Source organism: Lissotriton helveticus, chromosome 1_1 (assembly GCF_964261635.1).
Source record: "Lissotriton helveticus chromosome 1_1, aLisHel1.1, whole genome shotgun sequence".
Lineage (NCBI taxonomy): Eukaryota > Metazoa > Chordata > Amphibia > Caudata > Salamandridae > Lissotriton > Lissotriton helveticus.
Genome location: NC_136057.1, coordinates 2006230338 through 2006256754, shown reverse-complemented (window position 1 = coordinate 2006256754; position 26417 = coordinate 2006230338). Strand labels below are relative to the sequence as shown.

General features: G+C 47.4%; 1 protein-coding gene across 2 annotated transcripts in view; it reads left to right on the top strand.

Annotated features, from left to right (window-relative positions):
• Positions 1-26417, top strand: part of OLFM3 (olfactomedin 3) — a 624029-nt gene that overhangs the window by 500396 nt on the left and 97216 nt on the right. For both annotated transcript variants that reach the window (XM_078659258.1, XM_078659257.1), the window contains exon 4: positions 6024-6243. In XM_078659258.1, the coding sequence (XP_078515384.1) occupies positions 6024-6243 (220 nt within the window). The remainder of the gene's footprint in view (positions 1-6023; positions 6244-26417) is intronic.

Sequence of the window (26417 nt, the reverse complement as noted above, 5' to 3'; positions counted from 1 at the left end):
TTTCGCTAATAGGGCACGCAAATTACCATGAAATACAACTTCATGGTAATTTGCAAAAACGTTGAAAAATGCACTAAATTGCATTTTTCAAAGTTTCATGTTGCGCACACACATGCCCTAAGGCCATGTGTGTGTGCAACATATGTGCACAGATCAATTTCAGGGGTGCAACAGGGTGTCCTTTGGACACCCCTGCACCCTTGAAATCGCATTCTCATTTTGCGAATCGCTAATTGAGATTCGCAAATTGAAGATTCTTCCCATTCTTTCCTTTGGGCCTCTAGACCCATAGGAATGAATGGGGAGGTATTGCTTAATTGAGACTCGCAATTTGCGAATCGCAATTAAGGAATTTCAAGATATCGCTATTTTTAAAGTGATTTCTTCTTGCATATCATTTTGCTATTCCTTATTAGCGATTCCTTATTTTTCTCTAATAAGGAATCGCAAAATGGATGCTTGATGCATCTGGGGGTTAGTCTCACTGTACAAATGTCGTCGCAGTCACAGTCGGACTGACAAGCGACGGGAGCGCCAACTTAAATGCTATCGCTGTGGATATGACTTGCCTCACACAGACACTTGCCCCGCGCTAGGCCAAAGATGTTGGAAGTGTGGCAGGGACAATCATTTTGAGAATATCTGCAAAGCACTTCGCAAAGACACTCACAGAAATAAGTACAGACAATCCAGACAATTCAACACTCGCCATCATGCCAAGGTGGTGTGGGACCGCAGAGATCCGTCCTCTGGCTCCTCAGGATCCAGCGTTCATTCTCATGGCACATACAAATCACGACAATCACAATTTCGAGAGTCGAGATCACCATCACCAGTATCGCAAGACAGTGAAAAATATGTATGCATGGTCGCAGATCCTGATAGGCTGAAGAAATACCTGCGACCCCATCTACAAATGGACACACACATGGCCAAATTTGTACTGGACTGTGGGGCATCCCTCAATTATATCTCAGTTGCAGAATACAATAAAATGGAGCTACAACCGAACCTGCACAAAGCTACCATGCGAGTATACAAATGGATGTCAAAGGAACCCTAGGACAATTCCAAACTAACCTTACATACAATGATAGGACCATTCCAGCCTGCATTCATGTCATTGATGGTCCTGAAGCAGATTGTATTCTCAGCCTGTCCACAGCGGAACAACTTCAACTAGTAGAAATATTGTACCGAGTAGATGACGAACCTGACATAGTTCACAAATTTCCAAAATATTCACCGGGCTCGGAAAAATGGCTCATTGTCAAGTTTGTTTGCACATAAATGAACGTGTGCCACCCATAGTGCAACATCACAGGAAAATTCCATTTCATCTTCAACAGTCCGTAGAGGACGAATTGCAGGATCCTATCCGGTCTGACATCATAGAGAGAACATCAGGGCTCACTCCCTCGGTTTTTCCAGGGTTGTAGTACCGAAAAAAGGCTCCCCTGGCAAAGTGCGTCTCTGTGTTGATATGAGAGCAATCAATACAGCGATCGAAAGAGAGAGACACCCAGGACCACATATCAGGGACATGATTGCGTATCTCAATGGGGCAAAAATATTCTCCAAATTAAACCTCAATAAAGGCTATCATCAGCTTGAACTTCACTAAAAATCGAGATATATCACCACATATTCGGCTCACCAAGGACTGTTCAGATACAAAAGGTTCAGTTTTGGGGTTTTTTCTGCTGTGGAGATCTTTAAAGAGGCAATCAGATGAGTAATTTATCACATTCCCAACACTCTCAATTACAGTGATGACATTCTCGTGTATGGAGCAACATTACAAGAACATGACAAAGCGCTGGACCGGGTGTGTCACGCACTTTTGGATGCCAACCTCACATTAAATAAAGACAAATGCAAATTCCACAAATCCACATTGAAGTTCTTTGGACACATTTTCTCAGGCGCAGGCATGAGACCTGATCCTGAAAAGATCACAGCATTGAATGATACCCCCAGACCTCGAGATGCTGGGGATGTGCACTCATTTCTAGGCTTGGCAAGCTACTGTGCATGTTATATCAAGGACTACACCGCTATCAGTTACCCTCTAAGAAAGCTGACCAAACAAGGTCACCCATTCCAGTGGACCACGAGATGTGATCAAGCCTTCCTCTTGATTAAAGCTTCTGTTGAGTCTGCCAAAACCCTTGCTTATTTCAACCCTAGGCGAAAAACTGAAATCACGGTGGATGTGAGTCCCGTGGGACTTGGAGCTATACAAGCTCAATATGACAGAGAGGGTGATAAACGTTACATCATAGCATATGCTATCCGGAGCCTAACTGATACAAAGAGAGAGCGCACTTTCAACCTGAGAAGGAAAGCTTGGCGGTAGTCTGGGCCTGTGAACATTTTCACATTTTCATCTACGGCAAATACTTTTTGCTAATCACGGACCACCAGGCCATGTTAACCATCTTTGGAAATCCCCGAGCTAAAATGCCAACCAGGATAGAGCGTTGGGGCATCCGTCTTCAAGAGTATACTTATACCATTGTCTATAAACCTGGAAAAGCTGCAAATCCTGCTGACTACATAGCAAGGCATCCTAAGTCAACGGCCCAATCAAGTACGTCAGTAGGGGAGGAATACATTCACTATGTAGTGGCACAAGCCAAATCACCCGCAGTCCCTCTAGAGGCCATTCATGAAGCCACCAATGAGGATACCACCTTACAAAATGTCAAACATCGTATTCAGACAAATAGCTGTAGACATCTGGAAGAGCCTGGACAAAGCAAACAAATTGACAGTCACAAACCGTCCTCTTTTAGACATGTGAAGGATGAACTGTCCGTCACCTCAGATGCTCTATTACTACGAGACAACCGAATCATCATTCCACAACAGCTGCATCAAGGAGTTATCAACTTGGCGCATGAAGGGAATAGAGGAATTTCATAGCTATGAAGAGTGCGCTGCGTGTCCTATGCTTGATCAAATGGTTGAAATCACACTAAAAGATTGCCCGCAGTGTCAGCTAGTAAGTCGAGAGGAACCACCTGCGCCCTTACAAATGTCAGAACTGACCGATGGCGTATGGCAACATGTCGCACTAGACTTCTTTGGCCGGATGCAATCTGGCAAATACATCTTAGTCATAATGGATGAGTACTCATTGTTCCCAATTGCACACCTCATTTCGTCAACCAAAGCTGCCATCACCATCCCTCTGTTGGATGAAGTCTTCGCAGCATGGGGCATACCAAAGGTGGTGAAAACAGATAATGGCCTGCAATTCAATGGACAGGACTTTGCTGCATTTGCCAGTCATTTAAACTTTAAGCACCGGAAGATCACTCCCCTGTTGCCGCAGGCCAATGGGATGGGAGAAACATTTATTTCCACTCTAAAAAAATCCATCCAGCAATCAGAACTTTCAAAGTGTGATGTTCAAGTGGCTTTAAATGTGTTATGAGCATATCGAACCACACCACATACTACCACAGACAGATGTCCCGCAACCTTAATGTTGGGTTGTACAGTGTGCACAAGAATACCAGCCTGGGAAGACATAGTTAGTGGTACTCATAGAGATTCTGATCACCAAGGGTTAGTCGCAAGAGACCAACTGAAAAAGGAGAAGATGAAAGAATATGTGGACATTCGGAGGAAAGCTGCACAGCCATCTGTTCAGGAAGGAGATTGGGTGCTGTTATGGCAAGAACAATCAAGAAAAGCTGACTGTCGATATCATGCTTGCCCACTGCTGGTGAACAAACAAAAAGTAACTATGGTCACAGCTGAATCAGAGGATAAAAGGATCACAAGGAATGTGTTGCACTCTCAGAAATGCGTGCCCACTGTTAGAGAAAGGTTGATTGTGCCTGATAGTGCATTGATAGAGACTGCACCCGAGATAGGAAGTGAGCATCGGCCTTCCACGTTTTCTGGTGAATAGGAGATGGCGAAGCAAGAGGTGGCTCCCCGACCCCAACAATTTCATCGAAGACCTGTTCGACTCATTGAAGAACTGTAACTATGATGTTTTCTTTTTTTTGGTGTTTATCTTGATATGGACAGACATCTCATGGGTGTTTTCAAATTGCGTAAGAAATGGGGAGATGTAATGTTGTGAGATATGGTGAGCACTAGGGCCGACCCAGCCCGTGTAATATGGGAAGGACACAGGGAGGAGAAGAAGGTGGAGTCAGGGGGACAGTAAGGAGCAGGGAGGGTAAGAAGGAAGAGGTGTAAGAATCAAGCTCCCACCAAAATACTTATTGTGTTGGTATCGTATGTTCCGGCCTAACAACACTACCGTGCCTTTTGCTGCACTGTCCATATTTTGAAAGGACAACTGTTGCCCGCCTCTGGAGAGGGAGAACGAATTCCCGTCCTCCCCACTCTCCAAGCGGTCTCCTAGTCTGTGATTATTCTCTTCTGCGAGTGGTCCTAAGGAGTGGCCTTCTACCAATTAGGGCTATTAGAGGTGCACCAATTGAGTGACACTTTCAGTGTGGTATACAGCACATCGTTTATGGCCATTTTGACTGTGTACCTGCATCTGGAACCTGATACAAGTGCACAAGAAATATGAGGCCTCCATGCAGAGATCTATGGCCTTATGCTAACATGCAAATTCCCACTTAACACTGAACAACTGTAAATTAAAACCAATGGAATGGGTGCTGTTGGCGTGCTATTCAAGTGCATGTGGCCCTTTGTAAACAACAATGAACTGAGGTGCTTTGGGTAGATTAAATGTTTACTGCACTCATGGGATACTTCAATAACAATGCACCTGGTTACACAATCAGGTGAATTTAGAGTCAATGAAACAGAAATTATATTTAAAAGAGAAGTTGAGGAATCATGGTGGTCATTACTACCAGAGGGAGGGGGGAATATTTAACTTTCTCAGGATACAGAAAAGCTGGTAGTTGGCTCCCGAGATAGAGAACTTACCCCCAGATGCATCAAGCATCCATTTTGCAATTCCTTATTAGCGAAAAATAAGGAATCGCTAATAAGGAATAGCAAAATGGTATGCAAGAAGAAATCACTTTAAAAATAGCGATTTTTTTAAATTCCTTAATTGCGATTCGCAATTCCCATTCATTCCTATGGGCCTAGAGGCCCATAGGAATGAATGGGAAGGATTTTCAATTTGCGAATCGCAATTAGCGAATCGCAAAATGAGATTGCGATTTCAAGAGTGCAGGGGTGTCCAAAGGGCACCCTGTTGGACCCCTCAAATTGATCTGTGAACATATGTTGCGCACACACATGCAAATTACCATAAAGTTGTACTTCATGGTAATTTGAGAGCCCTATTAGCGAAATCGCTATTTTTTAAACTTTAATGCATTGCATTTAAGGAATCTCAATTTGAGATTCCTTAAATGCAAGTAATCGCAATTTAGCGAATTCTCAATTTGCAATTGATGCATCCCAAATAGAAAAATACCGTTTGCGAGCGGTTTTTAGCTTCATGCATCTGGGCCCAAGATCTGTAACAGACCTGATCCTGGTTTGCTTAGTGGTCTCATTGATTGGTAGAGCAGTCAGGATCAAGACACTTAAAATAAAAACAAACTTTCAGGAATGTCTTATTCTCTTCCTTGTCCCAAGCAAGTTTGCTGGGGGGGCTAATTTACATTCTTCTGAGCCGAGTGAGTGTTGAAATGTCACAGCAATAGTAAAAGAAGATTAATCAACTAAATAAGGGCTTGCACTGGAGGTAATACAAGGTAAATTGTCTCAGAAGAAATGTTTTTACCTGTGAATTTTATATGGCGGTTTTTCCATCTCTGCAAAGAACGATGTTAACGTTTTAGATACATTTATATACATTGGTACTAGGTTACCTTACTGTGTGTACCAGTAAAAAGCTAATTAAATATCTCAGCATGGTGTCAGTCTTTACTGTTAAGACATACACATTTTAAATGAGACCTTACTAGATGGCAGGTTGAACATTAATAAAAAGACATGCTATTGTCAAAAAGCTAGTGACCTTTGGGTGATGTATTGTGGAACTTCTTTGCTCTCTGTAGGACCTCAAGGACAAGATGGATGAACTTCTGCCATTGATCCCCGTTCTGGAGCAGTACAAAACGGATGCTAAGATAATAACCGAGTTCAAAGAGGAAATACGAAACCTATCTGCAGTCCTCACTGCCATTCAGGAGGAAATTGGGATCTACGACTACGAGGAACTCCATCAGAGGGTGCTCGGTTTGGAAACCAGATTAAGGGACTGCATGAAAAAGCTAAGTAAGAAAGCTCCCTATTAATACTCCATTGACATTGATGTTCTGTGAAAGGCCTTCCTACTTGCTAATTATTATGCATTTTTATAACATATGTTGCTGGAAAATATGCAGCACATAACCTACAGAAATAACACTGATATTCACCCACAATATAAAATAAATACAGTGATGCACAGATATATACTTTATGTCAAAAACGTTAGCTGTTCAATGTCCAGAAAATATATATTTGTTGGGTGTCTCTTTAATCATTAAAGAGACACCCAACAAATATATATTTTGAACTCAAAGGGCTACACTACAGCCTGCTCCCTCAGCCCCCCCCCCAGCTCGTGTATGTGAGCCTGGCTGAAACAGCTTCAGGGACACACACACAGCCACACCCGAGTACTTGACAGGTCTTTAAAAGACATTTTACTTGTTAATGAGGCGTTGATGTTTTTCACACCTCGGTGTGAATTAGGCCTCCACCGTGAACACCCTTGATCAGCCCAATGCCAGGAACTGCACTCTGCAGAATCTGCGACCCCCTTCCCAGGACTCCACGACATATTACAATGGGCTTAGGGAGATGCATGGGGTCTTCACTCTGCGGGCCCCCAGAGTGAAGGAGAGGTGGGGGGTGCACACGGGCATTTGCATAAACAAAGCGGCAGGCACCGCGCGGTGGCTGCCGCTTTGTTTATGCAAATGTAAAAGTGCATTTTTAGCATTGTGGCGGGCGGTGCTGAGAGCTCCGCCGGCCACAATGCCACAATGCTAAAAATACAGGATGCGCCCGCCACAGTGGCGGACGTATCCTAATACCCCCTGCGGGACCCCCGCCCTTATGGCGGGGGGTCCCGATTACCGATGGGATGTCCGCCCGCCATCCTAATGGACCCCTAAGTTGTCACAAAAGTGTTTTTAGTGAGAAACAGTTATTTTTGACAATTCATGTGGTTAAAAATGGAAAATAAATTTCTCTCCAATAATTCAGTTATTTACAACAACAAGAGCTCATTACCCCCAGGTCCCTCCTGTCCCGACAAGTGAAATAATGCTATCTCATGTACAGAAATAAGGAATGCTGGACCCTACCCCTTCCCCCCTCCCACTGGGAGTACATTAACATACTTACCCAGCATTCCTCCTGTTATTTTTTTATGTCTTCGTCAGAATGGAACAAGTCAGAAGCGGGGAGCTTCTGATGGGACGTCTCCGCTGCCAGGGGTGGGGGCTTGGCTGCTGTTCTTGTCTCTCTCCATGCTGAGCTTGGAAGGAGACTTTGCAGTTTACCCTCAGGCCGCATCGTTGATTCCTGGTTTCTCATAACATGCCTCCTGGGTTGCTGGGCTTGTCGGACGGTGCATGGCTGTTCACAGTCTCGTTGGCCTTCGACTCTGAAGTCCTATGGTAGACATTGGGGGAATTTCCAGCGTTGGTGTCAGGCTCTGGGATTGTCTCCTCTCGAGTGTTCCCTGCCAGCGATACAGCAATTTCTTTGGGAGAGGGCCGAGAAGCATTTGACTGTGCCCACTTTGTGGGCTCAGTGGGCGGCCATTCAGGCATTTCATTCCCCTTGGGGGAATTTGCTGGATGGGGATGACTTGGTTTCCCATTGCTGCAGAGATTTTCATTGTCCCGTCCTGTAGTGAAGCCCTTATTCTTTTTGTGGGACCTTCCGCTTGTGTTTCGTGCATTGGTGGCTGCTCCATTTCAGCCTTTGGCTGAGGTGGATCTTAAGTTTGTCACCTTCAAGTTGTATTTTTTTTTGGTGGCTATCATTTCGGCCAGATGCCCTAGTGAATTGGGGGCTCTGATGGCAAGGGAGCCTTTCCTGTTGTGTTCTGATAATTGGGTGGTCCTGCATTTAGATTCATCTTTTGTTCCAAAGGTTTCTTCCCAGTTCTATTATTCTCAGGAGTTGGTGTTGTCTGATAGTAATCTTTCTTGGTCCTTGTTGGATGTCAGTCGTGCCTTGAGGATCTACCTGGATCAGAATTGTCATTTCTGGAAGTTGGACTCCCTGTTTGTTTCCTTTAGGGTTGCCTCTCAAGGCAGGAAGGCTTCTTTTTCATCCATTGGTCGTTGGTTGTGGCAGGTCATTGAGTTGGCTTACTTCCTGTCCAGTTCGCCTCCTCCTGTTGGGGTGCAAGGTCATTCTACTTGTGAGATGGCGGCCTCCTGGGCTGATGTGAAACGGGTTTCCCTGTCTGAGATCTGTAGAGCGGCTACTTGGGCATCCTCTAACATATTTGTGAGGCATTATCGAATCCAGAATTTGCTTGGTGATGATGCTAATTTTGGGTTGGGAGTATAGCAGGCTGTGTGCTCCTGACTTCATGTCTCCGTATTCCAATAAATCCCTGACTGTTGCTGTTTCTATGTCTCCTGGTGGTTTGTTGTGGATGAATGCTGGTGTGCTGCTTGGGTTTTCTCACTTATCCTGAATGGGACGGGGACTGGAGGGACCTGGGGGTAATGCCCTATTACTTACCCACAATCTTCATTACTCCTGGTCCTGTTGTCCGCATCCCATTCATGACTCCCCTCCCTCCCTCCCTGTCGGCCAGCCTTCTTGTGGGGTACTTGGAAGTTCAGGAGGAATGCTGGGTAAGTACATTTATTTACTCCTGGTGGAAGGTGGGATGGGGTATGGTCCAGCATTCCTTTTTTCTTTTTTTCTATACGTGAGATAGGATTATCTCACTTGTCATGAATGGGACAGGGACAATGGAACCAGGAGAAATGAAGAGTACCAATAAGTAATAGAGCAATTATGTGCTTTATTCTGTTTTAGCTTTTGACTGTTCTCAAGAAATGTGTCAGCATAATATAGGACTTCTATGTATTTCCCTCGGGATTCTGAGTAATTCAGAAATATGGACAAATAGTGTTCCCACTGGGTTCCCGGTTTAAAAGGAATTTCATTGATTAGGCTAGTGGACGAACAGATCTTCAATTATTTATTTAATTAAGATCTGCATGTTTTGACAGGACTGCATGTGTCATTTTGTACAGAACATATATAACTTAAGACATGGGGTTAGAGTTTAAAGAAATGTGTTATATTATATATTTGACTGTTATAAATGATCCACTTAGAAATTCAGAATCTGTTTTGCCAACCATAAATTTGAATATAAAATGCAGAATGGTAAATTTACAAGTAATCTATTAAATATAAGTGACAATAATATAGCCACTTCCCTCCAGCAAAGATTTCGTTTTGAAAAACAGCAAAATCAATTGAAAGCTCAGTCAAAATTCTGCTTATTTATGAATAAAATACTATTTTGAGGAAGTGAAATAAAAGTGATGAATCCATTCATGAGGCAGCGGCTCCTTCCGATCAGAACACTTGTTCTCCCATTTTTCAAATAGAGAGCCAACACTTAATTGGGAATTTGCTGCCTCAATCAAATTTTCATTTCTCCTTAATCTTTGTAGTTCAAAAACATATCAGGGCTTGGTTTGCGCCTAATGCGTTTTGAAGGCAGTTTTTTCCCAGAAATCATTGGTTGTGCATAGATTTCTTTAAATATTTCACCTGTATCACCGTATATATCACTCAAGAAAGTGAATGGAAGTATAACAAAAAGAGTTTTGCCTAAAAAATTGATCCAATTAGTGAACCAATCACCACTCATACCAGCAAATTGTTTAACATACTGATTGGATAAATCGTTCATGTTCTATTATAGAATTTTGGATCATGGGACAAGTTGTTACACTCATTGTTATGCCGGTATCTTACTTCTGTCACAGAGTGTACTTTACCCATTTGTTAAACCGAGACTAGTTCCTTAAACCTTTGTGCTAACTGCACCTCAATAAGTGTCACTAAGGGTCTACACCTGGTAGAAAAACTCACTAAAGGTATTTTAAATTAGGGTTCAGTTTGAAACCTGAAGCAACGTTTTACCCCACTTATAGGGTATTCCTAATTTTGATTGCTTGAGACATGATGGAGGAGCAGTAAAACATGGATTTGCCTATTTCACGATAATTTCATTTTCAATGGAAATAAACAGTGGCTTCAAAGATGATCATCATTTAAAGATCTCAACACTAAAGGAAACATATTGTACCACTCGTGTCGACCTAATTGGGAGTTTGTAGGAGGTTTGTAGAACAAGGCAGGTATACTTCTGGCTTGCACCATTTTCATCAGATTCTAACCCATCTGTGCCACAAATTAGAGACCTCTTTTCACTTTATTGTTTGATGAATTCCAATTGCATCTGAAATTCTTAATATACTAGATTCTGTAGTGAATCTAGAACCCATCTGGCTAATGCCCTCCAGTATTATGTAAAAGTCATTAGAGTCAGGACGGTTAGGAATGGTTCTCCAGGATCTACCAAAGGATGTTACCAAATGCCGTTGTTTTTCCCTCCTGCCACACAGGTGAAGACTTACTAATTAGGTGAGTAGTTTGGACGTATTTGCCCACCTCAATAGAACCATAATGTTTCTCTCATAATCATTGTCTTAATCCAGTGACTTGTGCTGGATAAAAGAAAGAATTGTGTGCAACAAGGCAACTCAATCAGGAATATTTACATGTAATTTTCCGATTGCATTTATTGCCAGCAGATACAGGTGTACTTAAGCATTGCAAAACAATACACATATTCCAAGTAGTTATGCATTCTGTAAATAATCAGTGCTGATAGATTGCTTATGTTTTTTTTACCGGTAATGACTCTTTCAGCGATAATGTTTACTGCAATGGCCCTGGGTAAACTGGCGCTGAAAAAAGATTCAGTCATCAACTGGAATGATCTGCTTCTTGGTCGGATGTTTGGAACCACAGATCTGCTCTTCAGCAGTCTCATAGTGTCACAGTAGAATCCTACTTTTGTGGTGTAAACCTTGAGCTCAGTGTTTGTACATTGTCCCTGTTCACATGGGTTTGTGTGTTCTCAAAGTCCAAGTGAACTTCACCCAGACATGTCAATTAATGTCAGGGCCACTGGAATTATGCAGCAGGGGAAGGACAAATTATGTGGCAGGGTTTTTTAAAATTATGCAGGAAGAAATGGGCAAAATATGCGTTGTAACACGGCACATTCTGTGATAGTATTACTTCATTATTTTCTCATTTTTACACTTGTTAACACAGTGTGGCATGGCGTGCACCTCATTAGTTCCAGTCTAACACCCAGACATAGCAATAAACAACATAAAGGTGACCGTTCAACCTTTTGCAAAAGTCCATCCATTGCACAGCAACATGCGTTTTAGTAACTTTTGAATCGTTTGAGTTAAAACAATAATTTGGTGAAATCTGCCTGCAGCAGATGATGGATTATGTGGCAGATGCGGCAAATCCATAATTATGCAAAAACCGCCACAGCCACACAATTGCATAATTCCAGTGGCCCCGATTCTTGGAAAAGGGTCTATTAATTAATTGTCTCATTCAGGAAAAATCAGTCCATTTTCATTTAGTGTTATCACAAAACCTCTCATCTCTCAATCAGAAAATGCTCGGGCTACATATGCTACCCAGGGCCATAATTCCATGATAACCATATAAAAGGCTTTGAAGATCGCATTTAGACTTCTTGATGTAAAAAGACATCTAAACAGGAATTTATCTTACCTTACGTGTTGGCAATATGTTATGATGTCTAGTCCAGCATGCTCGCAGGATACAAAGTACAGAGGTTATACATATTGCAAAATAGCTTGAAATAGATTTCCACGTACAATATGCAGCCATTAAACTAAACCAACTAAATAATAGTGGCATCATGTTTCTTTGTTCTTGTATACTTTGCTCAATTTAATTGCTTGTTCTTCCTTTTTGGTCTTGTATAAATCATTTCTCACACAACCAACAGCATCATTAGGAAACCTAGCCAAGCTTTCCATTCAGCTTATTCAGAACATATTTACTGCAAACACAAAATGACATACTTCCCACCCCCCAAAAAAAGAAATACTTAGTACATCGCTCCCGTACCAAATGGACAAATTGTACTAAGATCGTTAAATGTAACTAGAACAGAAGTGATCTCACTGGTGACCTCCATTTAAACCAGATTCTCCACCCCCGTAATCTTGTATGGTTAAATTCAAGCCCCAAGTAGGTGTGATCCAAAACAATCAGCCTCCGAAGATAAAAGGATAAAGAACGAATGCACTAAACATAGAGTTGTGGTAGTATATAGTGAAGTGTTTCCTTGGCCCAGAGCCGTTCACAATCCAGAAACAGTTAATGGGTGCTGCTCATCCAGGTAAGAGGGGTGTGAACGGGTGCGGGGGGGAATTCGACAGACGTCGATGAGGGAAAATTAATTATTTATTTAATTTTCCCTCTGCGTCATCTGTCGAATCCCCCCACCCCACGCCACTGCCCTTGCCTGCAAGGGCCGCTCCTGACACAATGCATCTTTCAATAAAGCTGTTAAAAATCCTTCTGTGGCCAAAGTGAAGTTTTATGCCCCCAAAAGTGATTAATTGAGGACGTAACAATAATACGTTTTTGTGTCAATAAAAACAGAGAGGACTTCATTAGAGGGCATAAGAGCACTCAAATGAAAGATTAGGAATTTGTGCAAGAATGAAGGTTGATCGTAGTGGACCATTTCCCAAGAAGACCTTGCTGTAGCACAGAAAGCACAAACAACATTGTTAAATGTGCAGCAACAGCAATATTAAATGTCCACTCAGAATGAAATTATTACACCTTAAAAAAAAGGACAGTGATGTCTTTGAAATATGTGTAATATATGGTATCAACATATTAGTTCCAAAAAAATGCAAATTGCCACTTCTTCCCCCTCCATTGCTGTTGTATGGTCAGATGTATTACATGTTTCTCACTGACCAGAATTAAAGTTCTCAGAGCGACATTTTGAAAAGTGTGGGCCACCCTTCATCACATGAATTTTGGAAAAAAACATTAGAGAAGCATAGAAGGTTCAATGGAGTTTGCATCAATAGATGTTGTAGGAAAATATATTTCAGTATAAAACAACAAAGGTACATTGTCACTTCTCCCCACTGCACTTTGATCTAGCACTGGAACTTCTGGCAATTACAATTACAAAAGTACGACAGGATCCTAGGAATCACATTTGCATATATACATATTTAACTGCTGTTATGGAGAAAACAGGATACTGATATTATCTGATCCTCAGAACTCAATTCCAGCTCTGTCTGTGCTCAAATCAACATGACTTGCTTTATTTAGGTATAAAATAAACTGGAGCAAATCTTATGTTTCGACTTGACAAGACTTCACTATTATGACATGATGTGAAAGGATGATTTTATAAGATATTTGGGGAACAACATGCACCAAAATCTACAAGAACTACATTCACTAAATTGTATTCATTTATGGAATTAACCAAATTAGACATTGCAAGATGGTAAAAATTGATTCTTGATTACAGGAAAAACAAATCCTATTAAAATGAAGATCCTTCCAAAATATTTATATTTTTTCCAAAACTGGGTAAATCCTTGACCCAGTGCCCCCTTCCTGCCCCAAGTAGCAGGTCTACTCTAGCCCCGCGCCAACCCATGTATGAGAGCCTTCATCCCTCTGCCTCATTCTCCCACCTTCGCTGCATTTCCTGCTGCTATTGCTTCTTTTCCACTGCCTCCTGTCTCGTTTATTCATTGCCTTTACACTGTCCTTTCATCTACTACTGCTTTTTTCACTGCTTTTGCCCTGTTTCTTTTATCAGTCTCATCATTTGTCCACTGCTTTGATTCTGCTTTGAGTCTGAATTTTGGCTCAGCCTCTTGACTCCTTCTACTGCTTTCACTGCTTTTGCATCATTGTGTCCCTCTGATCGTTTGTACTGGTTTGATTCTGCTTTAATTCCTCCTTTTGCCATGTTTTTCTTCTGGTTGTTATATCTTTTCCTCTCTATTTTTCCGCTTCTCCCACCCAGTTTGCTCCCTCAATGTGCTCCCACTTCTCACCTCCATCACCCCTGGCCATCATCACCCAGCACCCCTCCCTCCTCCAACAACATACTTAATGGAGGCCGTAGCCCGGCAAAGGCAAGCCTGTCCGTACCCATACATGCTTGTACAGTGCCCAGTGAAATTACCCTTGGCTCTCCCGCCCACTGCAGATACATCACTGCTGAGCTATGAGCTCAGACTCCACAACAACAACTGCTGCCACACCTCTTCTCGATCAATGGTAGGACGTTTCCGCTACCTGCACTTTCTCTTCTCCTGCAACACCAGAGCACCTGCATGCACAACGACCACCACTACGCCGACCACGACTGTGTCTGAGCAACTCAGATGCCTTCTCCTCCACACACTATCACTCAGCATCCACGCCATCAAAATCTGGGACATCATCACCACCCTCAACCTCCATGTTAACTTCCTCACCAAGGCCCAGCTCACACATGCATCTGCTCTCGACTCTGTAAAAGCAAAACCTGATGGTTACAAGGTAGCACACCAAGACCATGTAAACAAACACGTAGGAGGAATTGCCATAATCTAATAGCAAAATAGAAAGTCCAATTGGTCGCACACTGCTTGTCCTACCAGCGTGTTGCCCCAAAGCATTGTAGTCCATGAAGTAAGCATCAGCGGGTGCGCCTCTGCCAGAGTCTTGAGCAAAAATCACTGTCGCGTTGGCCATCCCTGGACACGTGTTTCGAGGTTGTTACCTCTCGTCAGCAGGGAATAGGCATATATGTAGCGGTGCTGCGTAGGCCGCCAAAAAATATTCTCAGGTCCGGTACCGCTCGTGGCACGCAGGTGCGTAACCCGGGCTCGTCAGCCCACCAGCTCAAGGGAGCTTGAATATAAAAGAAAGTCCAATTGGTCGCACACTGCTTGTCCTACCAGCGTGTTGCCCCAAAGCATTGTGGTCCATGAAGTAAGCATCAGCGGTTGCGCCTCTGTCAGAGTCTTGAGCAAAAATCACTGTCGCGTTGGCCATCCCTGGACACGTGTTTCGAGGTTGTTACCTCTCGTCAGCAGGGAATAGGCATATATGTAGGGGTGCTGCGTAGGCTGCCAAAAAATATTATCAGGTCCGGTACCGCTCGTGGCACGCAGGTGCGTAACCCGGGCTCGTCAGCCCCACCAGCTCAAGGGAGCTTGAATATAAAATATAGTCCAATTGGTCACACACTGCTTGTCCTACCAGCGTGTTGCCCCAAAGCATTGTGGTCCATGAAGTAAGCATCAGCGGGTGCGCCTATGCCAGAGTCTTGAGCAAAAATCACTGTCGCGTTGGCCATCCCTGGACACGTGTTTCGAGGTTGTTACCTCTCGTCAGCAGGAAATAGGCATATATGTAGCGGTGCTGCGTAGGCTGCCAAAAAATATTCTCAGGTCCGTTACCGCTCGTGGCACGCAGGTGCGTAACCCGGGCTCATCAGCCCCACCAGCTCAAGGGAGCTTGAATATAAAAGACAGTCCAATTGGTCGCACACTGCTTGTCCTACCAGCGTGTTGCCCCAAAGCATTGTGGTCCATTAAGTTAGCATCAGCGGGTGCGCCTCTGCCAGAGTCTTGAGCAAAAATCACTGTCGCGTTGGCCATCGCTGGACACGTGTTTCGAGGTTGATACCTCTCGTCAGCAGGGAAAAGGCATATATGTAGGGGTGCTGCGTAGGCTACCCAAAAATATTCTCAGGTCCGGTAGCCCTCGTGGCATGCAGGTGCGTAACCCGGGCTCGTCAGCCCCACCAGCTCAAGGGAGCTTGAATATAAAAGGAAGTCCAATTGGTCGCACACTGCTTGTCCTACCAGCGTGTTGCCCCAAAGCATTGTGGTCCATGAAGTAAGCATCAGCGGGTGCGCCTCTGCCAGAGTCTTGAGCAAAAATCACTGTCCCGTTGGCCATCTCTGGACACGTGTTTCGAGGTTCTTTCCTCTCGTCAGCAGGGAATAGGCATATTTGTAGCGGTGCTGCGTAGGCTGCCAAAAAATATTCTCAGGTCCGGTACCGCTCGTAGCATGCAGGTGCGTAACCCGGGCTCGTCAGCCCCACCAGCTCAAGGGAGCTTGAATATAAAAGAAAGTCCAATTGGTCTCACACTGCTTGTCCTACCAGCGTGTTGCCCCAAAGCATTGTGGTCCATGAAGTAAGCATCAGCGGGTGCGCCTCTGCCAGAGTCTTGAGCAAAAATCACTGTCGCGTTGGCCATCCCTGGACACGTGTTTCGAGGTTGTTACCTCTCGTCAGCAGGGAATAGGCATATATGTAGGGGTGCTGCGTAGGCTGCCAAAAAATATTATCAGGTCCGGTACCGCTCGTGGCACGCAGGTGCGTAACCCGGGCTCGTCAGCCCCACCAGCTCAAGGGAGCTTGAATATAAAATATAGTCCAATTGGTCACACACTGCTTGTCCTACCAGCGTGTTGCCACAAAGCATTGTGGTCCATGAAGTAAGCATCAGCGGGTGCGCCTATGCCAGAGTCTAGAGCAAAAATCACTGTCGCGTTGGCCATCCCTGGACACGTGTTTCGAGGTTGTTACCTCTCGTCAGCAGGGAATAGGCATATATGTAGCGGTGCTGCGTAGGCTGCCAAAAAATATTCTCAGGTCCGTTACCGCTCGTGGCACGCAGGTGCGTAACCCGGGCTCATCAGCCCCACCAGCTCAAGGGAGCTTGAATATAAAAGACAGTCCAATTGGTCGCACACTGCTTGTCCTACCAGCGTGTTGCCCCAAAGCATTGTGGTCCATTAAGTTAGCATCAGCGGGTGCGCCTCTGCCAGAGTCTTGAGCAAAAATCACTGTCGCGTTGGCCATCGGTGGACACGTGTTTCGAGGTTGATACCTCTCGTCAGCAGGGAAAAGGCATATATGTAGGGGTGCTGCGTAGGCTACCCAAAAATATTCTCAGGTCCGGTAGCCCTCGTGGCATGCAGGTGCGTAACCCGGGCTCGTCAGCCCCACCAGCTCAAGGGAGCTTGAATATAAAAGGAAGTCCAATTGGTCGCACACTGCTTGTCCTACCAGCGTGTTGCCCCAAAGCATTGTGGTCCATGAAGTAAGCATCAGCGGGTGCGCCTCTGCCAGAGTCTTGAGCAAAAATCACTGTCCCGTTGGCCATCCCTGGACACGTGTTTCGAGGTTCTTTCCTCTCGTCAGCAGGGAATAGGCATATTTGTAGCGGTGCTGCGTAGGCTGCCAAAAAATATTCTCAGGTCCGGTACCGCTCGTAGCATGCAGGTGCGTAACCCGGGCTCGTCAGCCCCACCAGCTCAAGGGAGCTTGAATATAAAAGAAAGTCCAATTGGTCTCACACTGCTTGTCCTACCAGCATGTTGCCCCAAAGCATTGTGGTCCATGAAGTAAGCATCAGCTGGTGCGCCTCTGCCAGAGTCTTGAGCAAAAATCACTGTCGCGTTGGCCATCCCTGGACACGTGTTTCGAGGTTGTTACCTCTCGTCAGCAGGGAATAGGCATATATGTAGGGGTGCTGTGTAGGCCGCCAAAAAATATTCTCAGGTCCGGTACCGCTCGTGGCACGCAGGTGCATAACCCGGGCTCCTCAGCCCCACCAGCTCAAGGGAGCTTGAATATAAAAGAAAGTCCAATTGGTCGCACACTGCTTGTCCTACCAGCGTGTTGCCCCAAAGCATTGTGGTCCATAAAGTAAGCATCAGCGGGTACGCCTCTGCCAGAGTCTTGAGCAAAAATCACTGTCGCATTGGCCATCCCTGGACACGTGTTTCGAGGTTGTTACCTCTCGTCAGCAGGGAATAGGCATATATGTAGGGGTGCTGCGTAGGCTGCCAAAAATTATTCTCAGGTCCGGTACTGCTCGTGGCACGCAGGTGCGTAACCCGGGCTCGTCAGCCCCACCAGCTCAAGGGAGCTTGAATATAAAAGAAAGTCCAATTGGTCGCACACTGCTTGTCCTACCAGCGTGTTGCCCCAAAGCATTGTGGTCCATGAAGTAAGCATCAGCGGGTGCGCCTCTGCCAGAGTCTTGAGCAAAAATCACTGTCGCGTTGACCATACCTGGACACGTGTTTCGAGGTTGTTACCTCTCGTCAGCAGGGAATAGGTATATATGTAGGGGTGCTGCGTAGGCTGCCAAAAAATATTGTCAGGTCCGGTACCGCTCGTGGCATGCAGGTGCGTAACCCGGGCTCGTCAGCCCCACCAGCTCAAGGGAGCCTGAATATAAAAGAAAGTCCAATTGGTCGCACACTGCTTGTCCTACCAGCGTGTTGCCCCAAAGCATTGTGGTCCATGAAGTAAGCATCAGCGGGTGCGCCTCTGCCAGAGTCTTGAGCAAAAATCACTGTCGCGTTGGCCATACCTGGACACGTGTTTCGAGGTTGTTACCTCTCGTCAGCAGGGAATAGGCATATATGTAGGGGTTCTGCATAGGCTGCCAAAAAATATTCTCCGGTCCGGTACCGCGCGTGGCACGCAGGTGCGTAACCCGGGCTCGTCAACCCCACCAGCTCAAGGGAGCTTGAATATAAAAGAAATTCCAATTGGTCGCACACTGCTTGTCCTACCAGTGTGTTGCCCCAAAGCATTGTGGTCCATGAAGTAAGCATCAGCGGGTGCGCCTCTGCCAGAGTCTTGAGCAAAAATCACTGTCGCGTTGGCCATCCCTGGACACGTGTTTCGAGGTTGTTACCTCTCGTCAGCAGGGAATAGGCATATATGTAGGGGTGCTGCGTAGGCTGCCAAAAAATAAGCTCAGGTCCGGTACCGCTCGTGGCACGCAGGTGCGTAACCCGGGCTCGTCAGCCCCACCAGCTCAAGGGAGCTTGAATATAAAAGAAAGTCCAATTGGTCGCACAATGCTTGTCCTACCAGCGTGTTGCCCCAAAGCATTGTGGTCCATGAAGTAAGCATCAGCGGGTGCGCCTCTGCCAGAGTCTTGAGCAAAAATCACTGTCGCGTTGGCCATCCCTGGACACGTGTTTCGAGGTTGTTACCTCTCGTCAGCAGGGAATAGGCATATATGTAGGGGTGCTGCGTAGGCTGCCAAAAAATAAGCTCAGGTCCGGTACCGCTCGTGGCACGCAGGTGCGTAACCCGGGCTCGTCAGCCCCACCAGCTCAAGGGAGCTTGAATATAAAAGAAAGTCCAATTGGTCGCACACTGCTTGTCCTACCAGCATGTTGCCCCAAAGCATTGTGGTCCAGGAAGTAAGCATCAGCGGGTGCGCCTCTGCCAGAGTCTTATTCAAGCTCCCTTGAGCTGGTGGGGCTGACGAGCCCGGGTTACGCACCTGCGTGCCACGAGCGGTACCGAACCTGAGAATATTTTTTGGCAGCCTACGCAGCACCCCTACATATATGCCTATTCCCTGCTGACGAGAGGTAACAACCTCGAAACACGTGTCCAGGGATGTCCAATGCGACAGTAATTTTTGTTCAAGACTCTGGCAGAGGCACACCCGCTGATGCTTACTTCATCGACCACAATGCTTTGGGGCAACACGCTGGTAGGACAAGCAGTGTGCGACCAATTGGACTTTCATCTACAAGGAAAATATCCCCTCCACCACCACAACAGATGACAACACCTCATCAAGGAACACGTCAATTTCAAACTCCAAACAAATGGCAATTCCACCATCGTGGCACCCTCATTTCAAACACCCTGGGCCTTGTCCCAGCTTCTGCAACACCATTCCCAACTTCAGTTCCACACTCCCCCCTGACTCCAAGGACTGCATCTTCCTCGATGTTCACAATTTCCACCTCGACAACCTCAACAACACCAACACCGCCAACCTCTTCAAAAACATGAACGGCATCGACCTCTCACAACTAGTCACAAGGCCCAACACAACGCAGGACACACGCTTCACCCCATCTTCACGTTCAGTGACAGAGTGAAGTACAGTCATGTCACTGAACTCAACTAGACAGACCACTCCATTGTCCACTTTGTCATCACCAGCCTGTGCTGGCACCATCCCTTAAGCCACCCAGTGTCCCCCACCTCAGCTTGAACAAAATGTCAGAAAGTCAGTTGACTGAAACCCTCAACACTTCCCACCCTGACTACACATCCAACCTAGAACAAGCTGTCAAGAATTTCCCGCATAGATCACCAACTGCTCTGACAGAGTCACCGCCTTCAAGCCCAGCAAATGCAAAAGATCTACCAAACAGGCCTGATGGTACACCACAGAGCTCAGAATTGCAAAACGCATGTGCAGGTAACTAGAAAGAAAATGGCGCACCAGCAAGGAATCCTCAGACAGAGCCACCTTCAAGACAACTCGCTACCACGACCACTAGCTCCTGAAGGAGATGGAAAAGAATGCACTTGCGGACCACATCAAAGAAGCTCCAACCACAGCAAGGAACTCTCTAACATCACCAAAGAGTTCCCCAACCCCTCAATCTTGGAAAACATCCTCACCCTGTTACAAATGGGATTTCTGGTTTGCTAAGGCTTGCGCCAAAGCCAGGCAGGAACCACCACTTTAGTCAGGGCAAGGGAGATACACGCCAAAGATAACCCCTGCTCACCCCCTTGGTAGCTTGGCACGAGCAGTCAGGCTTATCCCGGAGGAAATGTGTAAAGAATTTGCGCACACACACAGTAACAACATCCCAGGCACACTACACAACTAACTCCACAGAAGGTTATGTAAAAATAGCCTTTGTATTCTCAAAACACATCAGATAGTAAACACAATATACATTGTGCCAACTGGCATGGGCAAAATTCACAAGGGATTATTTACACAGGACAGAGCCACGATGGCCACTGTCAGGATCAGCACTTAGCAGAAATTGGTAACAGTAACATAGGTCATAAACATCCAAACAGTAACCACTGGTAATTACTGTATTCCACCTCAACCTGTAACATAATCTACATTATGCACAGTCACCTCAGGCGCGAATTACATCCTGCGCCAACCTCACCAGCATGAACACATTATGGAATCTCCTCACTAGTCTAAACATCTTAGATTCTACCTCCTAAGTATAACTAACATTAGGGGCATAAATCACATAGTGAAACATAATCTCACTTACACAAACCTAAATAGGTAAAACAACCTCATAAGCCTAAACCATATCTATAGCTATCAAACACAGGGTGCGTAAAACATACTAAATGCATTACATTGCCTAGCACTACAATCACTTCAGCACATAAATCACATTAGGGCCTTGCGCCCTATACATCTACCTGTCCTCCTGGCCAACTCGCCATCTCAAGAAGGGGCTCAAATGCCTTGTGTCCAGAATGTCGGGGCGTGCTTCTTAGGCAGTGGCAGTCATGGGTGCGCCATCTGCGCAAACCTAAACGTTGCAGCTGCCCACTACTTGCTGGGCAGTTGAGAACCATCCCATGGGGCCTAAAAGCTGTAGCTGGCACTAAGTGCTGCGCAGCTGTGTAAGGCCTGGCACCTCTGTGCCACCTCTGGACCTCTCAGGGGCTCTCTCCTGAATTTCGCCTCCCGATGGAGCCATCTGGCTCTGGAATACAAACATGGGGAGCGTTGGAGCCACCTAGGCTCTAGGAACAAATATGTGAAGGCTGGAGCCACATGGGCCTCTGTGAATAAACATGTCCCCCAAAGAGCAACCTGGCTCTAAAAATAATCTGCCCAATCATTGGAGCCATCCGGATCTAAAGATAATCATATGCTCCAAAGGTCGGAGCACGCTGCATCTGGGGGGACACGGGCCCCTGAGGACCCCACTGGGCCCGTTAACTAAACCTGCGCCAAACATGGGAGCTCTCTAGGCTCTGGAAAATAATGGGGGTGGGGGAGCCACCTAGACTCCTAAAACAAACATGTCCCCTGTCGTTGGGGCGGCCCTCTCACCAGCGGGGCCACCCAGGAGCCGACAATGTGCCTCAATATGGCCATGCACCCTGGGTCCCCCGCGGGGGCCCTCTAGGTAGCCATCTCCACGTGGGAGCGGCCCACTGGGCAACCGGAGCCGCTCTGATTCTGTGCCCAACGTGCACCATCACACTCAAGAGCCGCCACCCCCCACTGAGCCCTACTCAACGGCTCTGGTCGGGGCGGCTCTTCCTTCGCCGGGGGGCTCCTCATCTGTCCTCACAACCTGGGTCTCTCTCTGCAGCATGAGAGCCCCGTAGACCGGTCTTGCTTCTTCCTGCGGCAGCAGTGCTTCTCTCGAGGCAGCGCAGCAGCGGGTGGGGCTCTCCCACTTCTTCACCCGAGCCTCTGGACTTCATACCGGCACTCGAAAAGGCAGGGTAGGTTCCTGTCCTCCTCGCACCCAGCCCAGCTTCCTCCTTTGCGTACGGCTACACTTCCATTTCCGTCCTGCGGCCCCACCCACAACTAGGCGGGCCGCGGGCAGCGGTGACGGCAATCTCCCGGGGCAATTTCAGCTGCATTAAAATGAGGGGTAGGCAGCCTCGACATAAAAAATAACGTTGGCATGCGGGGTGGGTACCCACTAGGGCTTCGATACGCCGGGTGGGCCCCCGCAATAATTTAACAAAGGAAACCGAAGATGCAGGGTGGGCACCTGCGCACCAAGTATAAACAAATCAGTGGGGTGGGCACCCGCTCGATCACGGCATCCCAGGTGAATCCCTCCCTGGGGAAGCCTCTCTCAAGGTTCAGCAGCATCGTGCAGCGCAGCCCACGCCCCTCCTTGGCTGGGCAAGTAAAAGATAGCACTTCCAGGCGCTAGAGGAAGCCACAGTCCTGGGGCCAAGACAAAGCCCATCAGGTATCCAAGGGCAGGACAGGGCCCAGGGAGGCAAGCCTTTCCCTGGGTCCCAGCAGCAGCACGCCCCGGGTAGATTTGAGTTGAACACAAGAACATTTTCATGGGGTCACAGCCCCTTCTTTTATACACAGATTTCCTCTGTTTCCAAAGGTGCAGGCAAGGGGCCAACCAGATGCAACTGGTTCTGGAGCACTTTGTTTTGCTCAGCCCCTCTCCCTATTCACAGGACAGGACAGGGACATCAGACAAACCACAGGGGGTGGAGCCAGCATTGTGGAGGGAAGGCCTAGCCCTATTCAGGTCCCAGCTGCAACTCCTCTCTGCCATCATTATGCAGATCTCCCATTCTCCACCGGGCAGACCCATCCTGACTCCTGGAGCCAGGCACACCAGCCAGCTCCAGCACAAGCCAGACAGTCAATTCAGATTCACTGCACAGACATGCCAACTTCTAAAAGTGGCACTTCTCCACTTGACACAATAAATCTGCGCACATCATAGCGCAGCATTTAATCTCACGAGTTTGCACATACCAAACTCCACCCTGCACTCCCCACTCATCAGGAACTACCATGGACACACATATCCCCATGCAATTTTAATTTCAATTTCAAAAGCTTTTATTCGGGTTGTCATAACAATCCATGAAAGCACAAACAAAACAAAACAGCAAGTTACAATAGTTATTAATCACAACAACACATTATGGCTAACAAAAAAATTTGTAAAAATGATACACAGGGTAGCCAATACATTTCACTTACGTATAATACATATGTACAAAACCAAACTCCCCCGAAGGTTGCTTGAGTTCCGTGTGCAATAAATGCATACATAAAGTACAAAAGTGCTACATATAATTCAGGGGTATAAGGCCTAAATACGTTTTAGTAGAAATGTTAAAAACAATCAACTATATACAAATATAAAAATTATTTTTTTTAAAAGGAACGGTGTTCCAGCAGGATGGATGCACAGTTCATGTATTTTGACTATGTACTGGTTTACCAGTTTAGACAATAATAGATTTCCTGGCATCGATACATTTCATTATATATATAGCTACAGCAAAGCAGATATCTGAATTTTCCAGACGCATAATTAACTTCATTGCAATGTTTATGGATCGAGCGTTGAATTTTAAAAATATTGGTTTGAGGTAAAAAAGCCTTAAAAAATTATAATATTGGGGGCGTGGCCAAGATGGCGACCGGGACCGACGTTCCTGAGTGAGGCTCCCAGCACGAATCCCCTACCTGACCACCTAATAGCCTCTACCCCAGTTGGTACCCCAGAAAAGTGGTCGCTTGCTGCCCAGGGCCTCAGCAGCCGAATCCCGCTGCCTCCGGAGCCGGTGTGATCCCGCTGCCTTACGCGGGACTTCCTCCGTGACGGGCTCGGCCCGCCATTTTCCTGCACTGGAGGAGTGGGGGTCGCTGGAGGCGACCGGAGCCCTGTGGGTGCGGCGACGGACCCTGGCGTGTGGCGGCCAGCCGGTGGACGGCTTCGAGGCTGTGCAGAGGTGCCCGGCTTCCCGCGGCTCTCCGGCCACTGTGGGAGCTTCCGCGAGCGAGCCGTGCAGGCGCCGGCTCGCCAGTGAAATCGAGCCCCCGGCTGCTGGGTCTGGGCCTGGGGCCCCGACGCTAGCCGAGACGCCGCGATCCCACGATTGTCCCGGAAGAGCCTTCTTTGGTGTGAGCCTTCTTTGGTGTGTCCTGCAGCTTTCCGGCCGCCGAGAGGGGTGACCGCCGGTGGGCTACACACACGCCGGCCTACAGCAAATCTACCTCGGAGCGGCGACATTCCCCGGGGCGAGGGAGCCCTATCTACCTATGTGGCGCGGTGGCCTGAGCGGTGGCGCGAAGCAGGCTGCAGGACCCGGTGAGTGAAAGCTGGTCTGGGCCTGGTGTTGCGGCTGCGAGGGGATACGACAGCAGACCCGCGCAATCTACTGGCGACACTGCATGACGGTGCCCCCTCCTGCTGGCGACTGCGTCCCGGGGATGTCCACTTTATAGGAACTACGCTGTGACACGTTGCCCGGCAAAGGCCCTTGGCACCGGCGACGCTTGAGGTGCGGCCTCAGGGAACAATACGGGGAGATGCGTGGATCCGGGAGACGCCGGCTGGGTGCCCGGGGGGTCGAGTGTGAAGCCCCAATTACCACGGTGCTGTGGGCTTTGATATTGTACATTTGCACGGATCGACGACCACAGCAGCCTACACAGCATCTGGCGCCCGGACTCGTGGGCTGACCTACACCAACGCAGTGGGGCGACACCTCGACTCTGCCCCCCTCCCCTGCCCCCCACCCCCACCCCCCACCAGCGGGGAGAACTCTCGACACCCTGCGGATGCCCCCTTGGACGTTATGGTGACGAGGCAGCGCAGGGCGGGACGCACAATCCCGGACATGTTGGGGAAGGGTGCCCCCAAGGGAGACAAAATCCCGGCGCCCTCGGTGCCCCCGAGGGTTGCCAAGGGACAAGACGAGGAGGGCGCCCCCATCAATAAGTCCTTCCTGGAGACTCTCGTCAACACCCTAAGGGAGGACTTCCAAACTTTGAAGCAAGATGTGGCTGGGGAAGTCAGAGAAATACGCAGGGATGTGGATAGCCTAGGGGAGCGAGTGGCCGCAGTGGAAGAAGCTGACCTATCCAAGGGCGAGGAAATAGCGCAACTGCAGCAAGAAGTGGTACACCTCAAAGAGCAACAGGTAGATCTCCAGGCCCACGCAGAGGACATGGAAAACAGGTCACGAAGAAATAACATAAGGGTCCGGGGCGTGCCACTCAAAATGGAGGGAAACGATGTCACTCTCTTCCTGCAAGGCCTCTTCAGGGACGTTCTGGACGAGGAAGAGGACTTCGAGGTGCGCATTGACAGGGCGCACAGGGTGGGTCTGGCGAGACGTGCGTCTGCCCCCCCACCAGACATCCTAGCATTCCTCCCAGACTTCCAGCTGAAGGAACGCATCTTGTTGACGGCCCGTAAGATACAGCCCCTCCAATATCGGGGCCACTCGATGTCACTGTTCCAAGACCTCTCGGCCATCACTCTACAGAAGAGGAAAACCTTCAGACCAGTAACCGCCTTTCTGCGGGACAAAGAGGTCCCGTACTCGTGGGGCCACCCGTTTCGGATAATCTTTAAATGGAACGGTGCCTTGCAGCAACTTCGGTCCCTGCAGGACACATGTACACTTTTGGGGATCGCCCTGGTTGGCAGCGCTGAGGGGGAGAGCACCGGGGGCGGTCCTCGCCCAGATCTCCCTCACGGGCCTGGGACGATGGCTGGCAACGAGTAAGAGGTCGCAGAGGACCTAAGAGGTCCCTGAAACCAGATCCCCAACTTATGGCACAGGAACAAGCGGCGGCTATTCAAGAGGTGTCCAAAGACACGGCAACAGCGGAATGATTCTGCAGGACACGTATGTTGCTCTGGAGCACCGGTCTTCGCCACAATTGTGCATGGGGGTTCATTTGCTTCTGGATGAGCAGGTCAGAGGGGGAAGGGAGG